Raw genomic sequence first — 15,545 nt, forward strand, 5'->3', positions numbered from 1 at the left:
CGCCGTGTAGTGTAGACATGGCCAGGACCCAGGAGTCCTGGCACCAGCGTCCCTGCGCTAGCCACTAGACCCCACTGCCCTAGCCAGGCTAGAACCCAGGAGCCCCAAAGCGCCGTGTCCTCGGAGCAGAGGGCAGGCCGCAGGGCTGGGAGCCGGAGTCCCGGCTTGGCCACGGGGGAAGTGACATGGCTCTGGATGGCCTGGGCTAAGGCCCTGTCCGTGCGACGCTGGCTCAGACCGCGGGGGCTTGTCCGGGCGACCGACCTGGAGACCCAGAGCGCTGGAATCGGGGCATCAGCGAGCAGAGCCCAGGGCCGCGCTCGACTCCCTGTACTTCCCCAGGGCCCCGCGGGGTGCCAGGCCTGCCCCAGGGCCATGGGGCCAGCACTGGGGTAGTGCAAATGGGCCCTGCCCCAAGGCCTTTACAGTCCTGCCCAAGGGGAACCCGGACCAGACTCCAGCCCAGCAGACCCGCCGTGGGGCTGGGAGCCGGGCAGTACCCTAGGGTCCGGCGGGCACCCTGGAGCCCTGGAGAGGGGCGCAGGCCCCTGGCCCCACAGCTCGCCCCGTTCCCGGCCAGACCCACCAGCCCTTCTCCGCCCGGAGTTGGAAGGGACCAAACCCGCATCCAGACAGCGGCGGGGGCCGGGGAGGGGGCGCCCCAACACTGGCCCCTCCCTGTCGCTCTCCCAGGACCCGGGGGGGGGCTCGGCCCCCTGGGCCCCCCCGGCCCCGCCCCCAGCCACCCCTGCCCGGCCACGCGGGTTGCGGCGCCCGCGGCTGATGTCAGCCCGCAGCTGGGGCAGGACGGGGCCGGGGCGGAGCGGAGCGGAGCGGGCCGGGCTGGGATGCGCCGCTAGCCCCGGAGCGCGGGGCCCTTCCCGGCCAGCCCGGCCGGCGGTGAGTGCTGCGGGGCCGGGACCGGGACCGGCCGGAGCCGCGCGGCGGAGAAGTTTGGGGAGCGGTCGGGTGGGGCCCAGGGAGGGTCCGGGGGGGAGCGATCCGGTCCGGGGGGGGGGGTTAGCTCCCAGCTCGCACCGGGAGGCGGGACCCGGCCCTGGGGCCCCCGCGGGAGCTTTACAGCAAAACAAAGTCTCGAGAGAGCGGGGGGGGGGGGGGGACGAGACCCCTCAAACTTTTAAACAAGCCCCGAGAATCGGGAATCCTCCCCCCGGACCGAGCCCCCTTCCTCCGTGTCCCCCCCCCCGGCTCCCGGACCGAGCCCCCATCCCCAGTGTCCCCCTCCCCCGGACCGAGCCCCCCCGCCCCCGAGTCCCCCCCCCGGTTCCCGGACCGAGCGCCCCCCACCCCTGCGTCCCCCGGACCGAGCCCCCCCTCCCCCGTGCCCCCCCCCCGGCTCCCAGACCGAGCGCCCCCCACCCCTGCGTCCCCCGGACCGAGCCCCCCCTCCCCCGTGTGTCCCCCCCCGGCTCCCGGACCGAGCGTCCCCCACCCCTGCGTCCCCGCTAATCCCTGACCGAGCCCCGCAGCCCTGTGCCTCTCCGGTTCCGGGACGGAGCCCCCCAGCCCCTGTGCTCCCCCCAAGTCCCGGACCGAGACCCCCACACGTGTGCCCCCCTTCTCTTCAGCCTTGGCTCCCCCGCTCCCAGCATTAAGCTGATTTCCCTGGTCCAGTGGCCCCCACGCCCCGAGTCACTCCGGCCGGGAGTCCCAGCGCAGGACAGGGGGGGCTGGGGGCTGGGTTCACGTCCCTGAGGCGCAGATGCAGGACCCCAGAATCCCAGCCCTGCCCTCCCACCCGGGTCTGCCGGTGCCCCTCACTGCCGCCCCGCAGCCCCCTCTCCCCACTGCTGAATGGTGCAGGGGGGGGTCACAGAAGGGGTCCCCTGTGCTGGCATTGTTGGTCTGCTGTGGAATTTCTCCGTCTCCCTCTTGGTTTAATCTCCATTGCATTCAATCCCACAGGCCTTTCTCCGAAGAGCAGTGACCCCCCATCGCTCACAGGTCCCCCCTGGGCTCTGCAGGGTTAGTGCACAAAACCTGAGTCCTCGGCCCGGGACTCCCCGTTCTGCCTCCAGGCCACCCGTGAAAGGAGTTTAGTCTCCTCCGTCCCCACTGGTATTTGTGTCTCCTCAACTACCTCATGGTTGGGCGCCTCTGCAGTCAGAGAGAGCAGGGGCTGCGGGTCGGGAGTGGGGGCACCGGCAGAGCTGGGGGGCCGGGGGAGCCCAGGGCTGGGCTAGCAGGGGCTGCGGGTCGGGAGTGGGGGCACCGGCAGAGCTGGGGGGCCAGGGGAGCCCAGGACTGGGCTAGCAGGGGGCTGCGGGTTGGGAGTGAGGGGCACCAGCAGGGCTGGGGGTGGGGAGGCAGGGCTGGGCTAGCAGGGGCTGCAGGTCGGGAGTGAGGGGCACAGGCAGAGCTGGGGAAGGGGGGGGCCAAGGCTGGGCTAGCAGGGGCTGCGGGTCGTGAGTGAGGGGCACCGGCAGAGCTGGGGGTGGGGTAGCCAGGCAGGGGGCTGCGGGTCGGGAGAGAGGGGCACTGGCGGAGCTGGTGGGGAGCCCAGGGCTGGGCTAGCAGGGGCTGCGGGTCGGGAGTGAGGGGCACCGGCAGAGCTGGGGGTGGGGTAGCCAGGCAGGGGGCTGCGGGTCGGGAGAGAGGGGCACTGGCGGAGCTGGTGGGGAGCCCAGGGCTGGGCTAGCAGGGGCTGTGGGTCGGGAGTGAGGGGCACCGGCAGAGCGGGGGAAGGGGGAAGCCCAGGGCTGGGCTAGCAGGGGCTGCGGGTCGGGAGTGAGGGGCACTGGCAGAGCTGGGGATTGTCCCTCTCTGCCTGACCCAGTCTTGCCCCCGGACAGCCAAGGACCTGGCCAGATCCAGCAGCAAGTCCCTGCGGGGTAGTTTAACCCCTTCCCTGCTGTGCCCCTCTGGCCTGGCCTGGGCGCGGCTGCAGCAGAGCAGGGCTCTGGGGAACCCTGGGATGTTGGGGCTCAGGGCCCTCCGCCCCCCCCCCCAGCTGGGAGGGACTCACCCCTTCCCTCTGGGGTGATGAACGATCCCTGAGCAGAGAGAAGCACAGCCCATCCCCCACCTCAGCTCTGGCCCCCTGCCCGGCTACCCCACTGCCAGCTCTGCCGGTGCCCCTCACTCCCAACTCGCAGCCCCCTGCTCCCCCAGCCCTGGGCGCCCCGGGGAGGGGGTTAATCAGGATTCATGGGGGGGGGGGGCTGGGATCAAATAATCTGGCTCCCTTCATGCAGGGAGCTGCCACTTCCACACCCCCACTCCGCTCCCAGCTGGGGGGCAGCCTGCCCCCTGGACCGGCCCTAGCAGCGCAGTGGCCGCCCCGTGTCTCCTGTGTCTTTCCAAACCCCATCTGGCTGAGGGCCCTGCCATTCGGGCACACGCCCATGGATGGGGGGAGAGGAGCCCCATTCCACAGAAGGGGAAACTGAGGCACTGAACGGGGAAGGGGCTTGCCTGGGCCTGGCTAGACCAAGCAGAACCCAGGGTGAGGGATTCTCCTGGCACCAGCAGGGCAGGCGGGTAATGGGGAGTAGAGACAGGCCCCATGCTGCTCACAGGCTCTGTCTTCCCAGTTCCCCCATCGGGTTCTCACGGGACGATGCCTGAGACCCTGCCCCTGGGCGGGAAGCGGGAGGCTGCCAGCCCCTGGATTTTGCAGGATTCCTTCGTTTTGGGGGTGGGTGAAGCAGCAACCCCCCCTCGTTAGGGGGGTGGCACCCCCAGGTGGGGGGCTGTGCGGGTCATGGACATTAGCTGGGAGATGAACCCTTGGTGGAGGGCTTTAGGGCAGGTGGGAGAAAGCTGGGGCGAGTGTCTCTGTATGGAACCGGGGGCAGGGGGGTGGCGTCCAGGGAGCCATGGGGCCTGCAAGGGTGCAGGCGGGAAGCAGTGGGGATGGGCGCAGTACAAGGCCCCGCCCCAGGAGGCAGCACCCAGGGGAGATCGGGGAGCCAACCCAGCTGGGGAGATCCCCCTTGTGCTCCTCTGACCCCCCCCCCCACGCTCGCCCCGAGGAGACGCTGCCAGATGTGTCCGTGTCTCCTGGCTCTGGGAGCAGCCGCCAGATGTTGGGGGGGAGGGGCTGGCGTTGTGTGTTGATTCCAGCTGTTGGGGGGGAATTAGTCATCATTTCCAGGCTTGGGTCGTGTGAAGAGATTAGCCTCTCCCGGGTGTGTGGGGGGTGGAACAGACCCCGGGAAGGGGGGGCTCAGGGTAGATTTGGGCCAATGGGGTGGGGGCTAGAGGGAGGAGGTGGGATGGGCCGGGGAGGAGACGTGGGGGGGGGAGAAGCTCGGGGGGGGGTCACAGATCTCTAGGGCTAACACCGGGCTCCCCCCCGCAGGGCCCTGACTCCTGCCCAGCATGGAGCCCGACCTCCTGCCCCTCGTCCTCACAGCCGAGCCCTGGGGCTTTAACCAGCAGGCCACGGAGCTGGGGCCGGGCGCCCCCGGCCAGGACCCCTGCAACCTCGAGCTGGAGCGTCGCTACCAGGCCGTGCCCGCCGCAGTCTGCGCCCTCTGCTGCCTCTTCGGGGTCATCTACAGCTGCTTCGGTGAGCGAGCGGCAGGGCCGCATGCGGGGCTGGAACCCATGGGCAGTGACTGCTGAGCCCCCCCGCCAACTTCCACTGCTGCCCTTCACTCCCGACCCGCAGCCCCCCACTAGCCAGCCCTGCCGGTGCCCTTCACTCCCGACCCGCAGCCCCCCGCTAGCCCAGCCCTGCCGGTGCCCCTCACTCCCGACCCGCAGCCCCCCGCTAGCCCAGCCCTGCCGGTGCCCCTCACTCCCGACCCGCAGCCCCCCGCTAGCCAGCCCTGCCGGTGCCCCTCACTCCCGACCCGCAGCCCCCCGCTAGCCCAGCCCTGCCGGTGCCCCTCACTCCCGACCCGCAGCCCCCTGCTAGCCCAGCCCTGCCGGTGCCCCTCACTCCCGACCCGCAGCCCCCCGCTAGCCAGCCCTGCCGGTGCCCCTCACTCCCGACCCGCAGCCCCCCGCTAGCCCAGCCCTGCCGGTGCCCCTCACTCCCGACCCGCAGCCCCCCGCTAGCCCAGCCCTGCCGGTGCCCCTCACTCCCGACCCGCAGCCCCCCGCTAGCCCAGCCCTGCCGGTGCCCCTCACTCCCGACCCGCAGCCCCCCGCTAGCCCAGCCCTGCCGGTGCCCCTCACTCCCGACCCGCAGCCCCCCGCTAGCCCAGCCCTGCCGGTGCCCCTCACTCCCGACCCGCAGCCCCCCGCTAGCCCAGCCCTGCCGGTGCCCCTCACTCCCGACCCGCAGCCCCCCGCTAGCCCAGCCCTGCCGGTGCCCCTCACTCCCGACCCGCAGCCCCCCGCTAGCCAGCCCTGCCGGTGCCCCTCACTCCCGACCCGCAGCCCGCCGCTAGCCAGCCCTGCCGGTGCCCCTGCCCCACACGCTGGGTCCCGCTAATTTATCTTCTCCCCCCGGCCCCACTTCCTAGGTTACCGCTGCTTCAAAGCCATCATGTTCCTGTCGGGGCTTCTCTTCGGCTCCCTGGTCATCTTCCTGCTGTGCTACAAGGAGCGAGTGCTGGAGACGCAGCTGAGCCTGGAAGTGAGCGCGGGCATCGCGCTGGGCATCGGCGCGCTGTGCGGGCTGGTCACCATGCTGGTGCACAGCGTGGGGCTCTTCATGACGGGGCTGCTGCTCGGGCTGCTGCTGGCCACGGCCGCCCTGGTGGCCACGGAGCCACTCTACCAGCCGCAGAGCCTGTGGGTGCCCGTGGGCAGCCTGCTCGGGCTGGCGCTGCTCTGCGCTCTGCTGGCCCTGCGCTGGCAGAAGCCGCTCACCGTGCTGTCCACGGCCGTCTTTGGGGCCGCCGTCATCGTGGGCTGCGTGGACTATTTCGTGGAGCTGCTGGCCCTGTTGGGCCACGTCTACGACCGGCTGCGCCTGGCACCCTCGCCCCCCCTCTGCTGGCACAGCTGGGCCGTCCTGGCGCTCTGGCCGGCCCTTAGCCTCCTGGGCCTTCTGCTGCAGTGGAAACTGACGGCCGAGGGCTACTCGCACACGGACGGTGAGCGGGGCCGCGGGGGGCAGGGATGGGGCATGAAGGGGGGTCCTGTGGGTGGGGGCTGCAGGGCAGGGGCAGAGCAGTGGTGCTGGGAGACCAAGAGCCAGCCTGGGGGTCGGGTGGGGGGCATAGGGTGGTGACCTCCTTTACCCCTGGCTCTTGTCTCTCTTCCCCCCCCCGCCCCTCGGCCTGTAAAATCTGGACTGTCTCATTGCTGAGTGCTTGGAGCAGGGAGGGGCTGGGAGCCAGGACTCCTGGGTTCTCGCCTCAGCTCCGGGAGGGGAGTGGGGGCTGGTGGGTTAGAGCCCAGGGAGGGTGGGATGGAATCGGGACTCTTGAGTTCTATTCCCAGCCACTCACCCTCTCTTGGGTAATTCCCACACCTGGCTGTGCCTCAGTTTCCCTGCTGCACTGAAGGAGCAAGGCCAGGCTGGTCCCGTACTTTCCACATCTGGGGCCTGGGGCGGAGCGGGGGGAGGGGCTGGGGCAGAGCGGGGGGGGCCTTGGCGCGGGTGCTCACACTGACTCACCCTCCCAGTGATCATCAGTCGGCGGCAGAAGCGGTTGCAGCTGCTGCGGATCCGGCAGAAGGAGGCCAAGAAACGGCAGAGCCTCCCCCCGCAGGAGGGCAGCTACCGGCGCAAGCCCAACCCCGTCAAGCGCTACGCGGGCGACATCCTGGCACCGGTGAGTGGAGAGCCCCCTTCTCCCCCTCCCCAGAGTGATCATGGAGCGCCTGCGCCTTTGTCGGAGGCTGAATAGCTCCGCTGGGATCCCGTTATACTCTGCTGCCATGCTCCGCCCCAGAGCCAGCTGGGTTTGGGCAGGAGAGAGGCCCAGGCAGTCTGTAAGGGGGTGGGGGGGGGAAGGAAGGGGGATGCCACATGGCCAGTTTATAGGGTGAATGCTGGGCTCTGCTGCCTAGCCAGGGGTCGGGGTCCTGGCGCTGGGGGATGAAGGGGCAGTGGGGCCCCCCTCAGGGCGCGTCCTGTGTTTACCTGTCCCCTCCACGCCCCCAGAGCTACATCCAGAGCCTGCGGGATCGCCAGCTGGGCCCCAGCACCGCCGCCCACACCGTCCTCGACCTGGACTACGACTGCGGCTCCACCGTGCCCCTGACCGCCCCTGTGCCCGGCGGGCGCCTCTGACGGGGACAGGGGCTTCACCACATTCCACTTGTGCCTTAGGGGCGGAGGCGGCAGCGATGGGGGGAGGGTGGGGAGACCGTTTTGCTGGTGACACTTCACCCCCCCTTGCCCCCTGGCGCCCCCTCCCCAGCTCAGCAGTTGCGCTTCCCAGGTAGGGTGGGCACCTCCTGCCCCTTTAAATATTCAAAGCAGCTGCCTTCCCCTGCCCCTATTGGCCTGTCCAGAGGGGAGGCGGGGCTCCAGGGGATACAGCTGGTTCCATTCGACCTGCTCTCCAGTGTCAGGTTGGGGACCCTGCTCTGGGCCCCCCACAACGTCCAACCGCTCTCGTTCGGACTCCCCCGTTCCTCCTCCCCGGCACTGAGTCATCGCTGGGGGGTTCTGCCTTGGGGCCCCGAGTTAAAGCTCTCCCCAGGCCGGGCGAGGCCCGTGGGGGCCCAGACGCTGTGCGGAGGGGCTGGCACGGAGCATTCTGGGAACTCAGCAGCCATAACAGGCCGGGAGCCAGCAGCCGTCCCGGCCCGAGCCCCGTCAGCCAGCCCTGGGGGGCACAGGGCGCTCGCAGGCTCAGGGCGAGGGGAGGGCCTGTACACACAGGAACGCCAGATGCCCTGCAAGGGGGGCGGGGGGACCCAGATCCCCTGGCCTGTGAGGACGACAGCCAAGGCCCAGCCGGTCTAACGCTTCTAGCAGCACTTCCCTAAGCCGCCGGCTCCAGCAGCCCCCCCCATCTCAGCCCTGGCTCACGAGGGGGCAGGGAGCCGGTCCCCTGTTTATACGCTATGTACTGTACGGGAGGGGGGGCATATTAAACTGCCTTACAGACCGGGTGTGGCCGGGTGGCTCCGTGTGTCTGTCTGCAGGGTCTGCCCCCTTTGTCAGGACCCCAGGGGCGAGCAGCTCAGGGCTGGGGTTCCCAGCTGCGGGGGGTGCTGGATTTCAGGGAGGGAGGGGTGGAAAACAGCCGGGCCCCTGCTCCTCAGCCACCCCTGGGAGGCCCAGCCCCACGCTGCCCTGGCACAGAGCTCACAGGGTCACCATGATGCACAGGGGATGGGGTTTATTGTGCAGGGAGGGAGCAGCGGCTCCCAGGGGTACAGTGCCCAGGCAAGGCCCCCATCCCTCCCCAGCCCCCCAATCTCCTGTCCCTGTGCTGTTCCTGCCAGCTGCCTGCAGGTGGCGCCTCTGGCCCATTAAACCCCCCTCCATCCCCTGTGGCCCCGATCCCAGGGCGTCCGGGCCCATCCCGCGGGGGCACCTAGGCCTCGCAGTGCATCCAGCGCTCAGCCGTGCTCAGCGGGTACCCCTTCTCCACCCGCAGCTGCGCGTTCACCCGCCAGTACTGGCCCCCCTTGAAGAAATAGACCCGGCCGTTCTCCCAGGCCACGGCCGCGTCCAGGTGGGAGGGCACCCCAGTGAACAGCTTGGAGATCTTCCTGGGGTAGCCGCCAAAGTCGCTCCAGGCCAGCTCGTCCCACTGCCAGTAGCCGGTGCCCTGAGCAGGAAGGTGAAGCAGAGGGGGGCTGGCAGCTTGGCTCTCCAGGGCTAGGTCCCCTCCCCCACACCAGGTACCAGCCCCTGGTCCTGCCAGGCAGTGCTGGCTGGTGAGCCGCCTTTGCCCAGCTCCTGGCTTGGAGCCAACAACATGCCAGAAGGATTCTCCCAGAATGCATCTGGCAGGATGCTGCGGGGGGGGGGGGGGGGGGGGAGATCCCTCAGGACCAGCTTGGAAACGGCTACACAGTTCCAGGGCCCCAGGGAAAGGAGACTGCAAGATGTGAACTACACTTCCCAGAATGCTCTGGGCCCAGGCTCTGGTATATAGCCCGTGAGGAGGGGTGTGGTTCTACAAATATCGGGGCTGCGTTCATAGAATATCAGGGTGGGAAGGGACCTCAGGAGGTATCTAGTCCAACCCCCTGCTCAAGGCAGGACCAATCCCCAACTAAATCATCCCAGCCAGGGCTTTGTCAAGCCGGGCCTCAAAAACCTCCAAGGAAGGAGATTCCACCACCTCCCTAGGTAAGCCATTCCAGTGCTTCACCCCCCTCCTAGTGACATAGTGTTTCCTAATATCCAACCTAGACCTCCCCCACTGCAACTTGAGACCATTGCTCCTTGTTCTGTCATCTACCACCACTGAGAACAGCCGAGCTCCATCCCCTTTGGAACCCCCCCCTCAGGTAGTTGAAGGCTGCTATCAAATCCCCCCTCATTCTTCTCTTCTGCAGACTGAATAACCCCAATGCCCTCAGCCTCTCCTCATAAGTCATGTGCTCCAGCCCCCTGATCATTTTCATTGCCCTCCGCTGAACTCTCTCCAATTTGGGCACATCCTTCTTGTAGTGTGGGGCCCAAAACTGGACACAATACTCCAGATGAGGCCTCACCAATGTCGAATAGAGGGGAATGATCATGTCCCTCGGTCTGCTGGCAATGCCCCTACTTATACAGCCCACAATGCTATTAGCCTTCTTGGCAACAAGGGCACACTGCTGACTCATATCCAGCTTCTCGTCCATTGTAACCCCCAGGTCCTTTTCTGCAGAACTGCTTCCTAGCCATTTGGTACCTCGTCTGTAGCGGTTGGTGGGATTCTTCCGTCCTAAGTGCAGGACTCTGCACTGGTCCTTGGCGTTGCCAGTGGCTGAGTGGTTACGCCTGCCCTTTGCCAGCATCCTCCTGTCCTGGGATCAACCCGCCCTCAGGACAGAGGCAGCTGGGCACAAGGCGAAAGGCAGGACCCAAAGCTCCCTGCCCCAAGGGGCTGGCAGGACGAGAGGGCGGGGCTGGCAAGATGAGGGGGCGGGGCTGGGAATTCCCGCCCCAGCTGCCTCCGCTTGCTGGGTCCTAAAGCCAGAGTGGGCAGGAGCTGCCTGGGCTGGGGGGGGCCTGGCTCAGGGCCGGGGCTGGAGGGGGCACCCGGGCCGGGGACCTTCAGAGAGATCAGCAGGACCCGGGGCCCGCCGCTTACCTTGAAGAGGAAGATCTTCTTGTTCCCCGGCCAGTAGAAGGCGGCGTCGATCTTGGCCGGGACCCGGGTCAGGGCCTTGGGGTAGCCGGGGTCTAGCTGGAAGCCTCGGTACCTCCAGACCTTGTCACCTGCGGCAGAAGCAAGGGGTGTGTGTGTCTGCGATGCAGAATGGTGCCCAAAGCTAGGCCCACAAGCAGCTCCCCCCCACCTACTGTGCCCCTTCCCCCACTCGTTCTAACACCCCCATCTCCTCTCTGACATCCCCGGCAAGGCTAACCCACCTTTGAAGAAGTAGCTCCTGCCGGTGCGTGGGGAGTACACGGCCGCGTCCAGCCGCCCCGGGAGCCCCTTCCACAGGGCTGGGATCTCCTTCAGGGGGCCGGTCCCGAAATCAGTCACGGTCCAGACGTAGTCCCCCCTGAAGGCGTAGGTCTGCTCATACGGGCCTGGGAGGCAGAGGGGAGCAAAAGGTTAATGCCCAGTGGGCGGCCCCCAACCTCACAGATGTGGGGCGCTGGGGGGAAGTGCCTGAGCTCGGGGCCAGGCTCATGGGGGGGGGGAGCAGCACAGCCTGGAGCGATGACCCGCTTGTCTTTGTACAGAGACGGGTCACCATGTAAATCGCCCCCAAAACCTATTTCCTCCCTTGGCCTGGGGCCCCTCAGGCCCTGCTGCTAACGGGGGCTGGGCCGCACTGGTTTGCGCACGTTTTAGCTCCCGGGACTGGGCTGGCAAATGCTCGCTCCCCTGGCGCGGGGTTTACACAGGATCTGGTCTGAGCCCACAGTGAACGGCCGTTAATTCAGCGGGGGTTAGCGAAGGGGGCGCGGGCTGATTTTTAGGTGGGTGCTACCTGGCCAAAGAGTCATAAACCCACTCGTCCTGCTCACCCCCCCGGCTCCATTTCAGCTCAGGCTGTCTGCAGCCACTGGCCTGGTTCCAATGCCCATTGGCTCCATTATTTTATATTAACGCCCTCCCTGGGCCGTTCGCAGCCCTCCCCGAACGCCCAGCATCATCTCCGTCCCCGGGCACCAACCCCGGAGAATCCAGGGGGCTTTGGTCCCTTCTCTTTCCCGGACCGTTGGGAGTTCCCCCACGAAAGAGCCCCGCCGGCTCACCGAACATCAGGGCGTCCAAGCCGTCGGTGCAGGGGTCGGGCACCTTGGTGGGCGACAGGCTGGAGGTGGTAGGCAGGAGGGTCCCGGACGGCATCACTGGTGGAGTCTTTTTGCCTGAAAGTAACACCAGACAGTGGTTATTCTGGCCCGTTACAGGCCAGCCAGGGGCTGGAGGGGCTCCTGGAGAGCACGGGGGGGAAGGGGAGCTGGACCCAGACAGACACATGGGGCAGGAGGTGGGGCCTGGCAGGCAGAGCATGGCAAGGAGAAGTGGGGTCCCCCCATGGAATGCCAGAGGGGTGTGGGAATACCAGGCCCAGCAGGACTCGGGGTGGGGGACAGAGCCAGTGGGATACTGTGGGAGGGGAAGGACCCAGGGCAGGGGAGATTTTCATAGAATATCAGGGTTGGAAGGGACCTCAGGAGGTATCTAGTCCAACCCCCTGCTCAAAGCAGGACCAATCCCCAAATGGCCACCTCAAGGATTGAACTCCCAACCCTGGGTTTAGCAGGCCAACGCTCAAACCCCTGAGCTAGCCCCGGCGTCCCTCACCGTACAGGGCCCGGATGCCGTCGATGTCATCGAAGTGCAGGCGGAAGTGGGGCCGGTAGCCGCTGTAGACGGGGGCCATGAGGGCTGTGGGGTAGCGGGAGTGGCCCAGGCCCAGGGCGTGCCCGATCTCGTGGGCCGCAATGATGCGCAGGTTGACGCCACGGTACGTCCCCTCCGTCCACAGCTCGTCCTCGTCGAAGTGCACCGTGCCCTCCTCGGGGACATCGGCGTGAGCCAGCACCTTCCCTGTGCCCAGAGACACCATGAGGGCGGCTCCCCCATCCCGACTGAGCCCCCCGCCCCACTCCCTGCCGCACACTGGGGACAGCATGGCCTGCCAGCGAGAGCGCCCCTTCCTGGAACCAGGCGGCCGCTCACCCCAACCCTGCCCTCCTTGCGCCCGGGCGGCTCCGCGTACCAGGTCCGTCGAAGGGGCGGGAGCAGGTCCAGGAGGTGGCGCCGTGGAAGGAGATGCGGATGTCGGCCGTGCCGTGCCGCACCTCTCGGAAGGTCAGCGGGGCCACGTCGCTCCAGTACGCGAAGGCGGCCTGGATGGCCTCGCGGGTAGCGCTGGCCCCCATGTCGGGTGTGTAGTGGTAGATCCGATAGGTCAGGTTCTTCCTGCGCCAGCGGCCTGGGGGGCAGAGGGAGGAGAGTGGCTTTGCCAGCGGGGAAGGGGTGGGGCCCCCAGCCCCCTTCCGAGGCCACAGGGAACGCTGGGACCCGGCTTCCACCCCTCGGTGCCCAGCAGCAGGAGAGGGCCAGCCCTGCCCTGCCCTGGCATTCGGGGTCGAAGGGACACCCTGATGCTGGCTCCATCACCCTCCCCTCCACCTCTGGGCCTAGCCCCATAATGTTGACCTTACCCCCGCCCATCCCTAGCTCCGTAACCTCGACCCTAACGCCAGCCGTTACCCCGAGCCTGCCAGGCGGCCCAGCACTCAGCTCCCCCCACCCCCATTGGCTGCACTGGGGTCCGTCCGTCCGCCCGCCCCTCACCCAGCAGCAGGTACTTGAGGGTTTTCTGGTTGAAGGGGTCCTCGACCCCGCAGCGCGGCTGCCTCATCTGCTCCAGGGTGGCATCATCGAGGAGGCCGGTGGCGGGCAGCTCGGAGGCCAGCTGGAAAGACCTGGACGCGGGGGGCACAAATGGCAGGTTCAGCTGGGGCCTCGACGCTCGAGGGATGGGGCCTCGAAGAGACCGGCTCCCCCATGGCGCAGGCTGGGGGGTGCCAGGGACATCGGGTACAGCCCAGCACGCCCAGGGGGCAGCGTGGCTCTGGTCACGCACACGCCCCACTGGGACTCCGATCACCAGCCACGCCCGGCTCCGGCCCCAGTTGTGCCCACGTGCCCCAGCCCGGCCCTGGCCCCTCCTAGAGCGCTTGGCACCCGCGTTACCTCATGGCCTCGGTGAGCTCGGCCTCAGTGAACTCGTCCGTCAGCCTCTCTAGTGGCTTCTGCAAATACCCGAACTGCAGCAGGTAACGCTGGGGGGAAGGGGGGAAGGGACATGGGTCAGCGGGACACATCCAGCCCCCAGGGACCTGGGCATCGCTACGCGGGTGGGAAACGGGGCCCTGGCCAGAGGGGTGCGGCGCCACCTCCGGGTTCTGGGCCCGGCAAGAGATGAGCTGCGTGATCTCATGCCTGGGCACTTAGAGGCTGGCATTTCCCATAATGCTTTGAGGAGCTCAAAACGCTGTCCCTTTAATGAAGGTTCACAGCCCCCCAGGGTGTGTGTGTGGGATCATTGTCTCCATTATACAGATGGGGAAACTGAGGCAGGGAGAAGAGACTTGCCTCAGGTCAATGCCAGAGCCGGGGACAGAACCCTGCAGTCCTGGCTCCCAGTCTCCTTGCTCTAACCACTAGACCCCCTCCCACTCCCCTCCCAGAGCCAGGGATAGAACCCAGGCGTCCTGGCCAAGGCCTGGGTGGCCCGCCCAGCTGGGTGAACAAGCGGACAGGAAATTCCCACGGCCTAATTGGTGCGTCAGCGGGGGGCCTGGCTATGCGGTGACACTGTCCTGTCCCAGCCGGGGAGGAACAGTGGTGTCCAGCCTGGGGTCGCCACCATGTCCTGTTGGCCCAGCCACGCTGCAAGGCCCTGGCACGTGGGTGGGCTCTGCACTGGTAGGTGGCCCCATCCCCAGCACAGATTGAAACAAGTCCCGGGGCTGGCGTGGGAACGCTGGCAGGGCTGGGGGAGCCCCGGAGGATTGTCAGATCAGGGTCGGTGAGAGCTCCCCATCCCCCAGCTCTGGATAACAGCGGGCCGCGGGGCAGGAGTGAGGGGCACTGGCAGAGCTGGGAGGGATCCCAGGAATGGGATGGGGATTGGGGGGCACCGGCACCATTCCGCGCCATCCCCCGTCCCCCCAGCACCATCCCGGCTGGGCCCCGGAGCCGGCGCTCCCTCTGGGGCACGAGAACACCCCCGGTCCCGACTCACCACAGCTTCCTGCTCCTCCGAGGGGTCGCGGGCAGTGGTGCTGGCAAAGAGGGCGAGGGCACAGACCTTGCAGAGCAGCTCCAGCCCAATCATCCTCAGCGGAGCCTCCAGCAGCAGCAGCCAATGGCGGTTTCTAAGGGGGGGCACTAAACACTCCTCTGAGACCTTGGAAACCGTCTTTCTGGGCCTGGTCCCTCGTCCCCTCCTGCCCGCCGGGTTCCCAGCGGCCCTTTGCTCCTCTCCAGCCCTCCCGCCCCTTTCCCAAGTTTATAAACCTTGAACAGCCCGGATGACTCATGCCAAACTAAACCATGTTGCAACCGCAGGCCAGAGCCCCCCCCCCCCCCCGGGGGGGGGGCAGACAGTTAACCCCTTCCCGAGCGGGCTGCGTGACGGACCGACCCAGCACAGGGCCTGCTGGACCAGGTGCTGCACAGACACAGAGCACGGGGCAGTCTCTGCCCTGCGCAGTTTGGGCACCAGAATAGGACACAGGACTCCTGGGTTCTAATCCTGGGACAACCACAGCCCCGCCCCCAGGCCTCAGTTTCCCGTCATGTCCTTTCCCTGTGAGATGCTGCCCAAGCCCGGCCCAGGTTACTCCTCTGGGATGCTCTCAAGTGTCCCCCAGGCCTGACCCTGGGAGCAAAACAGAGTTCAACAAGCCTGTGGAATTGACCCTTTGCCCCCAGCCCGGACAGCCCCCGCGCCGCCAGGATCTCTCCAGCCCACTGGGGTCAGCTGCTGGGGGTCTGCAACGTGCCCCTAGGAACCAGCTGGGACCCATCCCCCAGGGCCCCAGTAGGTGTAAAGCTGGTGAAGTCAGTAGGGCACCGGTCGGTCGCCCCGGCTGGGCTCTGGCCCCATTGACGCCCGTAGGCACCAGCCGGGTAGCCCCAGCTGGGCTCTGGCCCCATTGATGCCCGTGGGGCACCGGTCAGTCGCCCCGGCTGGGCTCTGGCCCCATTGATGCCCGTGGGGCACCGGTCAGTCGCCCCGGCTGGGCTCTGGCCCCATTGACGCCCATGGGCACCGGTCGGTCGCACCAGCCTGTTCTCCTCACAGACTCGCTCCTTGCCCAGCAAACCGCGCCACAAAACAGCTGCCAGGAGAACGGCACAAAGGACCAGGGCTCCCAGCAAGGCCCCAGCGCCCGTCCCTCGGGACAAGCATTGTCAGTCTCTGGCCTGTTCCCCCCGGGGACCAGGCAGTAGTGAATCAGCCGCAGCCATGGCAACGTGAGCCTCACACGCACGCCTGCTCATTGCACAACCGGCTGCTGC

General features: G+C 67.7%; 2 protein-coding genes across 5 annotated transcripts; one reads left to right on the top strand and one right to left on the bottom strand.

Annotated features, from left to right (window-relative positions):
- Positions 1 to 746: 746 nt before the first annotated feature.
- LOC128828012 (transmembrane protein 198-like) lies at positions 747 to 7,977 on the top strand. 4 transcript variants are annotated; one of them, XM_054012299.1, is made up of 7 exons: positions 747 to 900; positions 1,927 to 2,079; positions 3,216 to 3,466; positions 4,325 to 4,534; positions 5,439 to 6,014; positions 6,550 to 6,698; positions 7,031 to 7,977. In XM_054012299.1, exons 4-7 carry the CDS (start codon positions 4,345 to 4,347, stop codon positions 7,157 to 7,159), a joined length of 1,044 nt encoding a protein of 347 aa, XP_053868274.1. In that variant the 5' UTR covers positions 747 to 900; positions 1,927 to 2,079; positions 3,216 to 3,466; positions 4,325 to 4,344; the 3' UTR covers positions 7,160 to 7,977. The 4 variants fall into 4 exon arrangements, with proteins under 4 accessions (XP_053868274.1, XP_053868276.1, XP_053868273.1 ...); XM_054012301.1 differs by having other exon boundaries at positions 1,927 to 1,986; XM_054012298.1 differs by lacking the exon at positions 3,216 to 3,466.
- Positions 7,978 to 8,297: 320 nt separating this feature from the next.
- On the bottom strand, positions 8,298 to 14,512 carry MMP19 (matrix metallopeptidase 19). Its single transcript, XM_054012296.1, has 9 exons — positions 14,263 to 14,512; positions 13,209 to 13,297; positions 12,807 to 12,937; positions 12,226 to 12,441; positions 11,808 to 12,053; positions 11,255 to 11,368; positions 10,415 to 10,579; positions 10,134 to 10,261; positions 8,298 to 8,654 (listed from the first exon to the last, which is right to left on the bottom strand). The coding sequence occupies exons 1-9, from the start codon at positions 14,353 to 14,355 to the stop codon at positions 8,418 to 8,420; spliced, it is 1,419 nt and encodes a 472-aa protein (XP_053868271.1). The 5' UTR covers positions 14,356 to 14,512; the 3' UTR covers positions 8,298 to 8,417.
- Between the last annotated feature and the right edge of the window lie 1,033 nt (positions 14,513 to 15,545).

This window comes from Malaclemys terrapin, chromosome 23 (genome assembly GCF_027887155.1).
Source record: "Malaclemys terrapin pileata isolate rMalTer1 chromosome 23, rMalTer1.hap1, whole genome shotgun sequence".
Taxonomy (NCBI): Eukaryota; Metazoa; Chordata; order Testudines; family Emydidae; genus Malaclemys; species Malaclemys terrapin.